The 10571-nt window shown below is 45.9% G+C and overlaps 1 protein-coding gene across 1 annotated transcript; it reads right to left on the reverse strand.

Moving 5' to 3' along the window:
* Positions 1-7596: 7596 nt before the first annotated feature.
* On the reverse strand, positions 7597-10222 carry NUDT8 (nudix hydrolase 8). Its single transcript, XM_056851724.1, has 4 exons — positions 9964-10222; positions 9554-9686; positions 9196-9273; positions 7597-7840 (listed from the first exon to the last, which is right to left on the reverse strand). The coding sequence occupies exons 1-4, from the start codon at positions 10218-10220 to the stop codon at positions 7619-7621; spliced, it is 690 nt and encodes a 229-aa protein (XP_056707702.1). The 5' UTR covers positions 10221-10222; the 3' UTR covers positions 7597-7618.
* Between the last annotated feature and the right edge of the window lie 349 nt (positions 10223-10571).

Here is a 10571-nt window from a genome sequence, read left to right on the forward strand (position 1 = left end):
GATCTGAAAATATGCCAGGTGTTGCATTGAGCTATTGACAAAATCTTACTCATCACTTGTAGAAATTGATGTTACTCAGGGCCAGTATTTGGAGAGGCCATTTTGAGGGAAATATTGCCACTGGAGCTTGAGGCTGGTAGAATGAGCACAGTCTGAGGAAGGTTGAATCTAATAACAGGTGACATAAACCATTGTCACAGGGAATGGGCAACATGTACTGGATCATCAGGCAAGAATCAGCCGTCTTGGATTTCAGAGCATGTATAATCACATGTACTTCACTCGATAATCAAAAAAACTGGGACTTGTCATGTCTAGCCTAATATGGTCTGGACATGCCTTTTGTTTTCCTGCATGGCTGGGATCATGCCCACAAGCCCACAATACATGGAAACTAACTTCCAGAACAGTATCTAGTACTAATCAGATTCCTAAGAATCTCAGCTGTCATTTTTTAAAGATCAAGTTTCTAGCTCTCATGACTGAATGAGCGCAATTGGTTAAAGGAAGCATCCATTGAACATCCAAAATTAGGAGTGGCTTTGGATGCTTTTAAATGGACATCCCCAGAGCTTTCTGGTTGCTCCCACTCAATCTCAGCTGTTATTACCCTTTCTACAAATATCTCAAGGTTCACTTCGTCCTTCCTCTTTACCGCAACACTGTTTTGCAAGGAGGATACAGCATTAAAATTACATGGGAGAAATAAGCACATGCTGCTGATGGAATGACTAAAAATATTTGTTATTAGATCAAATTAATGTAACTTGGTAAACCTGCAGAATTTGTTTTTCCCTTCTTGTAGAAGTGCCAATTTTAAAAAAAAAGATCTCACAGAATATCAAGATTTCTACTTAATGCTAGAAATTCTAATATTGCAATTACATCAAACATTACCCAAACAATAACAAAATCCCATATTAATGGGATTTAACAAAACACCTAAGAATCTGTCAGGCAGCTTCTTTGTGGGAAAAAATGTGTGGAATGTTTCTTGAAGAGCAGGTGGAATAGATCCAAGTAGTTCCATAATGTAAATTATCTAAATCCTCCTCCTTCAAGGAATGCATTATGTGAAAGTTGTTAAACCCTTCGGGGATGTAATGTCAGTTCCTCTCCCTGTTGTAGCTGAGACAACCCTTGCAGAATCTGAGCAAGTAAATATTTGCTGTGTTTGCAGTGACAGAAGGCAAGCGCTTTCTTGCAAAGAGCAGCCACGGCAGGGTGTGAATGGATGGGCCTGAAGGAGTGTCAGCATTAACAACTCTCCCCCAACTTTCTACGCTCCCCCAACTTTCTACGCATCGATAGCAGTGTTTAGACACACAAATCCTTAGTAACACAGAAAGAACACTGTATCTTCTTCTGTTTTGGAACTATATCTTCTTTGTTGAATAACTGACCTACAAGCAGCACAGATTCAGATGAACGTACTTTGTTCTATTCAACGTGACCAGTCCTTCTTACCAAACATGCCAGCCTGGCACCCTGACCAAATACTTTTGTTCGGAGGAAAGCAGAGCTGTGATCCAACACAAGTGCCCTAAATAGTTTAGTTTGATTTTAAGGCAGACGTTTACAGAACAAGCTCCATGTGGGTTCACCATTTCATAATATTTTGAAAAATATAGCCAAATAATAAAGTAGATACTTTAACAGTATTAAAAAGTATCTACTCATTTGAATTATCTATTCACGTAAAATTCCCATATCACCACTAATACACCTTCATCAATGGACATGGTAACAAAGTAACAAATTTAGAAAAGGTAAGTTTCTGCCATGGAGTTTTATCTGTCAAATTTGACAATGGGGCAAGTTGCAAAAAGAAAAGATTATAGAGAGATGTGAATTTTATAAACCAGAAAAATAGGGGGAAAAATCTTTAAAAGTCAACGAAGACACAAATACACTTTGATATGTTAAATTATAGTACCATGTTAAGATACAGAGAGCTGAACTTAAATGTAAAGGAAAAGACTAATTACAATATTAAATCATTTTTATTACTCCACTGTATTTCAGTAATGTGTACCAAGACCCAACACAGGGCTTTCCTTTGGAACTTTAGTTGCTTGATTAATGTCAGTCCATGAAGTCCATCCCTGGATTCACTGGATTTTCAAGCATAGCAGAGACTGCTATGTTCCTGTTATGGGGCTCTTCAGAAACACGCATCTGACTTTCTGCCCCAGTGATATCATGCAAACAGGAAGGGCAGGCCTGCCTGTAGCTCTGCAGGAGGTGGTCCAGTCTTGCATTCCTGGGGGAGGGGGGATGTCGCTGGGAAGGGCAGGCTCCTCTCTTCGCAGCAAGTCACTGGGATGTCCAGGCTGTCTCCACTTTCAACTCTGAGTACAAGGCAGTGAATAATCCACCAAAGCAAACTCCAGATTCTCTAAAATGGCAGCGCCATCTACTGATTGAAGACTGTAATGTTAAACCCTTGTAGGAAATATACTGTAATAACTAATTGCAAAATATCGTCATGAGGCATAAGCTATCCTGGCTAGTGGAACTATTTCCCAATGGACATAGCTTTTGCATACAAATTGTTAATTATTTACAAAATGCATTTGTTTGGGGGGATGTGCCAAGGGACAGAGGAGCAACTGTCTGGCCCTTCCTGCATCTCCTTCACGAAAGAGATCTCAGGGTACCATCATAACTTTGAGTCCGGCAGTCATACCTTCCTCCTAAAGGTTACAGACAGCACAGGGAGGGGGGTAAGAGCCCTTCTTACCCCGTTGTTGTTGTTTATTTGCCCAATGTGAGCCAAAGGGTGAGGGCACAAGGGCTCTTGGCCTGTGGCTCTTAGCCTGGGGATCAAGCCCGGGGAGCCTATAGGTTGGGGAAAAGAATCCTGTTATTGGGGCAGAGTAGGTCTGTGTGCCTTGCAAGCGAGTTAAGCGTTGGTGTGAGTTAGAAGTAGTGCAAGGAAGCCAGGGCACTAGGTCCTCATTCAGTACAGGAAGGGCACAGGGTCTAGAGGGCAGGACACTTTTCATTTCCAGGGTTAAAACACCAAAAATAAATAATTAAAATACCACTTATGAAGATAGAAAGCCAGCAGGGGTCAGGGGGCTACCCAGTGTGCTGCATGGAGTGTCACATGCTGGACAGAAGTCATGGGCGTGTGCTAGGTGCAGGGAGCTCCTGCTTCTCAGGGAGTGAGTTCACTTCCTTGAGACCAAGGTAGCTCAACTGGAGGAGCTGAGACAGGCAAAGAGAAAGGTGGGTAAGGGACTCCAAGGATGACATAGTTGCATCCCAGTCCCAGGGCGATGGCTCCCTGCCAGTCACAGATGAAGGCCTTGATGAAGGTCATCTCTCTGAGGTAAGGGGACATGGTACCTTAGAAGGGACCCCCCCCTTGGTGGATGAACAGATATCCTCTCATACCGAGGATATGCCTCTGGAGGGAGGGGAACTTCTTGTAGTGGGAGATTCAATCCTTAGAAGTGTAGATAGCTGGGTTTCCGGCGGGCACTTGGACCGCATAGTGTGAAGGTTGCGGACATTATCTGACATTTAGGTAGTCTGGTAGATAGTGCTGGGGAGGAGCCAGTGGTTGTGGTGCACATTGACACCAACGATGTGGGGAAGTGTAGTCCGGAGGTCCTGGAATCCAAATCTAGGTTGCTAGGCAGAAGACTAAACGCCAGGAGCTCCAAGGTAGTTTTCTCTGAAACCCTATCTGTTCCACACGCAGGACCATTTAGGCAGGCACAGTTGGGCAGTCTCAATGCATGGATGAGACAGTGGTGTAGGGAGGAGGGCTTTGTTAGTAACTGGACAACATTTTGGGACAAGCCGTGTCTATACAAAAGAGATGGGATCTCTACATACTGGAGGAATGGGCATTAAAATGGCAAATGAGATTCAATGTGAGCAAGTGTAAAGTTATGCATATTGGGGCAAAAAATCCCTACTTCACATATACACTGATGGGAACTGTGCTGGCAGCAACTGCCCAAGAAAGGGATCTTGGGGTGGTAATGGATAGCTCGATGAAGATGTCTACCCAGTGTGTGGCTGCTGAGAAAAAGGCAAATTCCATGCTGGCCACAATTAGACAAGGAACAGATAATAAAACTGCTGCTATCTTTCTGCCCTTGTACAAATCTATGGTGAGACCACACTTGGAATACTGTGTACAGTTCTGGTCACCACACCTAAAAAATGATATTGCAGAGCTTGAGAAGGTGCAGAAAAAAGCAACCAAAATGATCAGGGGGCTAGAGCAACTGCCCTATGAGGAGTGGTTGAAATGCTTAGGGCTGTTTAGCTTGGAAAGAAGTTGGTTAAGGGGAGACATGATAGAGGTCTATAAAATTATGCATGGTATGGAGAGAGTGGACAGGGAGAAGCTTTTCTCTCTCATAATACTAGAACATGGGGTCATCTGCTGAAGCTGGGGGATGACAGATTCAAAACAGATAAAAGGAAGTATTTCTTCACACAACACAGTTAAATTGTGGAACTTCCTGCCCCAGGATGTGGTGATAGCTGCCAACTTGGAAGGCTTGAAGAGGGGAGTGGACATGTTCATGGAGGGTTCATGGAGGGATAGGGTTATCCACAGCTACTAGTAAAAATGGATACTAGTCAAGATGCGTACCTATTCTCACCAGGATCAGAGGAGCATGCCTATTATATTAGGTGCTGTGGAACACAGGCAGGATGGTGGTGCTGCAGTCATCTTGTTTGTGGGCTTCCTAGAGGCACCTGGTTGGCCACGGTGTGAACAGACTGGACTTGATGGGCCTTGGTCTGATCCAGCAGGGCCTTTCTTATGTTCTTATCAGTGGGTAAGCGAGGCTCCTTCTCACCCACCTGCCCATCTCCAATGAAGTAATCTCTACTGCCCTCCCCAAACTTTCATCTCAGTTCCTGATGCCGAGACTGAATCAACAGCTCTGGAGTCAGGCAGGTAGGCAGTCAGCAGTCGAGGGAAAAGTTTGGGGAAGGCTGTTTAATCTGCAGTGGAGCTCCTCACAACCAGGACACTACCACCAGCAGGGATCCTGGGTGCCCTGCCATAGTCGTTGTGGCTCCCAAAGTGGGGAGAGAGAAGGGGGAGATTGAGAAGGTGTAGGGGAGAGAAAGGGGCAGATTGAGAAGGGGTGCGGGTGATAGGGGGCATTATCTGAGAAGGGCTGAGGTGGTAAGAGGAGAGACTGAATACGAGAGGTGAGGGGAGAAATGGGGGGGGGGTGAGAGAGAATTGCCAGGGAAGGGGTGGGGAGAAAGAGGGAGAAACACTTATACAGGAGGAGTGAGGGGAGAAGGGGGGTGAAGGAAGAGTGATAGATAAGGGGTGGGGGCAGAAAGAAAGAGGGGGGAACATTGACAGAGAAGGGGGAAGAGGTAAGGAAGCAAAAGAAGGTGCCTCCTCCCCACAAATTTCTTGCAGGTCCCCACTTGTAACATCTAAGATATGCTGTTTACCTTAACAGAATTTGTGATGCATCAACGGAATAAATTCTCTATGCAGTGGAGTGAGGACGAATAAGGAGGCAATGGGAAACATAAGAACACAGATTTATATACAGGGGTTACAGTTAACAGCACTTATTTTGCAGTGATAAAACAATGCCTTGTTGATAATTCACCCTCAGCCTTGAAAAAAATTGTAATAGTTTGCCTCAGTGTAGTCATGCCTTAATGAGAAAGTTGATAAGCTTCATCTAGGGCAATTCTGTCCCAAGGTATACCATTTTTGGATACGAATTACAAATTGAATCAGCAAGATTACAGGAATGACTTTTGTATTCATTATATTGTTTAGTGGCCCCGAGGGGGAGGCATTCAAGAAATGAATTTGAAAAACTCTGATTGAGCTTATTTTTAATATATACAATTGTAGGGTTTTTAATAGCTCAGTTTTGAAAGAAAGCTGAAATATGACTTTTTGAACACTATGAGATTAAATATTGAGTTTAGTTTAGAGATAGACTGGTTTTAGGAAAATGGAAAGAAATGTGGAGAAAAATTAAAACTGGAATAGGTATGACATGCATGCCACTACTGAGGAGCAAGTAGGGTTGCCAGCTCTGGGTTGGGAAATACCTGGAGATTCTGGGGGTGGAGCTTGAGGAGGGTGGGATTTGGGATGGGGAGGGACTTCAACGGGGTATAATGCCATAAAGTCTACCTTCAAAAGAGCCCATTTTTTCCAGGTGAACCTATCTCTGTCGCCTAGAGATCAATTGTAATTCCACCACCTGGAGGAGATCTCCAGCCACCACCTGGAGGTTGTCAACCCTAGTAGTAAGAGAGCAGACCTGATGCCATAAGCCACGAATCAGGGATAAAAATTCATCCCCAGGTCAGAGCCTACCGTGGCTGACTCTATGAATACCCTAGAACAGGGGTCTGCAAACTGCGGATCCAGAGCCACATGCGACTCTTTGGCCCGTTGAGTGCGGCTCTCCGAACTTGATTCGGAGCCCCTGCTCTCGCGCCCGCTCGCGCCGGCAGCCAGCTGCGGAGCCGGCGCGCCTGAGAGAGAGAGAGAGAGAGAGCAAGCGTGAGAGAGCATGCAAGCGGGCGCGCTGTCTCTCCCCCCCTGCCGTGGAGAATGGCCGGGTCCCCCTTTCCCTGAATGGTTGGGAGGCTAAAGCCTCCCCTCCCCTCTAGCCGCGCGATTGCTGGGCGGGTGGCTCGGCGGTTCCTGCCCCCCCCCCGCCTATCAGCTGTTGGGCGGGGTGGGCTTCCTTTGGTAGACCTGGCCTCCGGCTGAGTCCCATTGGGAGGCCATGTCTACCCACTGGCTTTCTTGGCAGTAGACCTGGACTCCGAGGAGGGGAAAAAGTCCCCCTTCAGAGGCTAGGTCTACCAATTGGCTTCTATGGGCCTCCGGAGGCCAGGTCTACTGCCAAGAAAGCCAATGGGTAGACCTGGCCTCCCAATGGGACTCAGCCGGAGGCCAGGTCTACCAATAGGCTTTTATGGAGGTAGACCAGGCCTCCAGACGAGGACTCCGGACGGGGAGGGGGAAATGGCAAGGACTTACAATTTAATTTTTATCAATAAATAAAATCACTATTAAGTATGATATCAAGTTTTATTCAGTGTACCTATAGTTTAATTAAGACTTAAAACTTTAATTAAAGTTTATTAAGTTAATAAACAGTGTACCTACCTATATAGTTTAAGTTTAAGAAATTTGGTTCTCAAAAGAAATCTCAATCGTTGTACTGTTGATATTTGGCTCTTTTGACTAATGAGTTTGCCGACCCCTGCCCTAGAGGCATGTACCTTGTTTGGCGTGAAAAGTTAGGAAAGCATTTGACAGTCAAACATTAATGACCTGAAATGAGCATTGTTCAGTGCCAAATTATTCCTTTTATTCAAAAATAGGCCTAGCTGGACAGGTAATTGCTAAACTGGTCCCCATCCTTTTAATGACACATAACTAGTTGCTTCAGGGGCCCAGGGGACATACAGATTTCTTTGTGCTGTAGAAAAAGGAGAAATGCAAATGGCCTGAGTTTTCCAATATGCTGGTGACCAGCATCTGGCTTGTGGGGTTACCTGTATCAAAGGTATAAAAGGTGTCATGGAACGGGGCCACAGAACTTAGAAGTCAGCAATTAGACACCGGTTGCAAAGGTCAGCGAGTGGCCCGCACTCGAGTCCGCCTGTAGTATGTTCCTGGAGCCAGTAATTCCAGAGTAAAATCAGTGATTATTGCCGTGAGACCCCATATGCGGTGAGGACCATGCAGAAAGACAGGCATTGTGTAGCTGTATTGCCCCTTCCGGCAGAAGTTTGTGTAGCCCTGGTTTTCTTCTTGCAGCAAGTGGGAAATGGGAAGTGTGAAGACAGTCTCAACCTGCAAATCAAATTGCAAAGATAGGTGGACTATGTAGAAGAACACATCTCCCAGTTAGCTGCAAAGCTAAGAACTTAAGAACATAAACTATGATTTCCTCGCAGAAGTCTTAAGAGTTCTGTTAAAAGAACAAAAAACCACAATCCCAACCCCGACAGGAATACTCACAAGTCTTCCATTTCAGTCCTAACTATAGTACAGGAGTTTGTGGCTGCTTCTGAATCATGTCTCTCCCCCACAGGGCCCCAGGCCTTTCTGACAATGTCTTATAAAAGGAAGGCCTAACTTGATGTTATCTCTTTGCTTTTACTAACATTACCTACCAGGGAGGTGTGGGTTGATATCTGTCATCAAATTAGGGTTGCCAACTGCCCGGTTGTGGCAGGCAATTGCCCGCCAATCAACTGGGCTGCCTGCCGACCAGCCAATGGCCGGCGGGAGGAAGAAGAAAGGGGGGAACGATCCCCTGCGCACTCCCGAGAAGGCTCCAGCCTCCTGTTCCATGCTGAAAGCCCGATAAGGCTTGTAGCATGGAAAGGGAGACTGCAGCATTCCGCACAGCGGGGCTTGAAAGGCTCCAGCCTCCCCTCCCCACACTACAACCCCGATGAACCCTAGCCATCATGACTCCCCAATATAGCTAGTTAAGACACCATCTTGGGCTCTGCCACATCGATGTCCCTCTCACAAATGTCTCAAACAAATCAGGGGAGATACTGGAGAGTGTGCCTTTCTGATAAACACCCACAAAAAGTACAAAGCTGGAAGGTTCAAAGTTAGCCTGGTTGCTTGCACTTAATGTTCACCAATGACTCTTTAGGGAGTACTAGTTGTGATTAATGTCTTTGGTAAACTGTAGCAGAACATAAGAAATCAAAATCCATAAGGTATTGCATACATTTTTTTACATAACAAAAGCATCAAAATCTGGCTTTTAGCCCTACCTATCACAGTTTATCCCATCCACCAAGGAACTCAGGGCAGCACATATTATTTGTCTCTTCTCAATTTTACCCTCACAACAGTCCTGTGAGGTAGAGTTCAGAAGAAGTGGGGATTTGAACCTGGTTGTCTCCAGTCCTAGTCCAACACTCTAATGGTTCTATCCACCACATCACCCAGGTTTTCACACTCCTCCTCCAGCACTGATAAGCAGCAGGCCTTTCTGTCTTAATTTCTCAGCCACCTGCCCATTTCTACACAACACTGCAAGTGACACACAGTGTTAGGAAAAGCCATCAGTCTTGTCTCCATAGGAAAAGAGATCATTAAAATGTTGTAAATGTTAGCAGATGGACAAGGAGTGTCGATATTTCCTGAGGGTTCCTCATTTAGAAGGGGAGCATTTAACTCACCTCTTGGGAGTTAGGCTTCAGGGTCAGATGCTCCAGAGGTCCCAGATTTGCAAGAACAGGAGCCACCTTCAATCCTCTCTGAAAGGAAGCCAGAGTTAAAAACAAAGGAACTCGAAGCCCCTCCATGCTTTTCCTGCCAGTATTAGCCAAAAGTGCTAAATGCCTCGGCCAAGACCCCTGAAGGTTCCTGCCCTCAGGCAAGTCTTTTAACCCATGCCCCAGCTTCAGGTAATCCTCCACCTCCCTCATAATCACTCTGCTCCATGAGGATTCCCAAAACCAACTGTCAGTCCCTTAGAGAAACCCATCCAAGAGCATTCTTATCCTCAAAGATACTGGGACCCCAACATAGCATTACCCTGTCAGGCAATGGTTTCATGACTCCCCAGACACAGTCCTCCCCTAGGCGCAGGTTCAGCTCTTCATGAGTCTCCCTGAGTGCTGTGGCGACGGCGTCCCGGTCGCAGGTGTCACACTTACCACCTGGGAAGCTGCATGAGCAAACCAAAGATCTTTCAAAGGGGAAAATCAGTACTAGAAAGTCAAGGGACTCTTGCAGTAATTGGAACTGAAAGGCAGTGACAGACTTGAGAGGAAGACTCTGGTCTAAGAAAGTAGGTGGGCCATGCATTGGGAGTGAGGACTTTTTGTTTGCCTCTGAGAATTATGGAGCTCATGAAGGAGAAAACACAGCTTCTGAAGAGAATAACTTAGCAGGTTTCCAGCCTGTTCAAATGCATTAGAAAAGAAGGTTGGGCTGCCCAATACCTGACATCTCCTTTGTGCATGCCAGTCATGGTGCTGGAACGCAAAGTGTACAAGACAGCTGGAACCCCAGCCACAGAACACAGAGACACCAGAACAGCTGCTGACACAGGCTCTTGTCTATACCGGTTGGTGGATGCCTCTAGCAACTTGCGACACCGTTGCTCATTTGCCCAGGATAAGTATCTGCGTACTAGGCCTACGTAGGAAATAGGTGTAGGGGGCATACCATGGCAGAGGTGGCGAAGAGCTGGAAACATAATGCCCTGTAGAGGGGAGGAGAAAGAAAGATGCTGTTCATCCAAGCTGAGCTGGAGGTATGAAAACAAGTAGCCAGTGATATTGCAGGTGGGGGGGAGTCGGTATCCCAGGAATGCACAGGAGCCAGAGAGCTTTAATAGTTACAACCACATGTGCACTCGTTATCAACTCATCTCCTATTCCTCAATCAAGTAATGTTTTTAGTGCTTGGCCATGCTACACAAATGTCTGCTAGAGCACAAGGGCAAAAAGAAAAGAAGTCAGGTCTCCGTCAGAAATAAGTATGATCCAGCCAAAAGAAGAAAAAGACCTGGCAGCTGTCCAGGATCCGCTGCTCGTGATGTTTCTTG

The sequence above is a fragment of the Euleptes europaea genome, chromosome 6 (assembly GCF_029931775.1).
Source record: "Euleptes europaea isolate rEulEur1 chromosome 6, rEulEur1.hap1, whole genome shotgun sequence".
NCBI classification, from domain to species: Eukaryota; Metazoa; Chordata; class Lepidosauria; order Squamata; family Sphaerodactylidae; genus Euleptes; species Euleptes europaea.

What these genes read in the sequence shown, in the direction of transcription:
- NUDT8 (XM_056851724.1), bottom strand. Translation starts at nt 10,220, where the DNA reads ATGTTTCCAGCTCTTCGCCACCTCTGCCATGGTATGCCCCCTACACCT. An exon ending in ATGCACAAAGGAGATGTCAG is followed by an intron (nt 9,687 to 9,963) that starts GTATTGGGCAGC and finishes TTGCTCATGCAG; the next exon opens with CTTCCCAGGTGGTAAGTGTG. An exon ending in TGAAACCATTGCCTGACAGG is followed by an intron (nt 9,274 to 9,553) that starts GTAATGCTATGT and finishes GCTTCCTTTCAG; the next exon opens with AGAGGATTGAAGGTGGCTCC.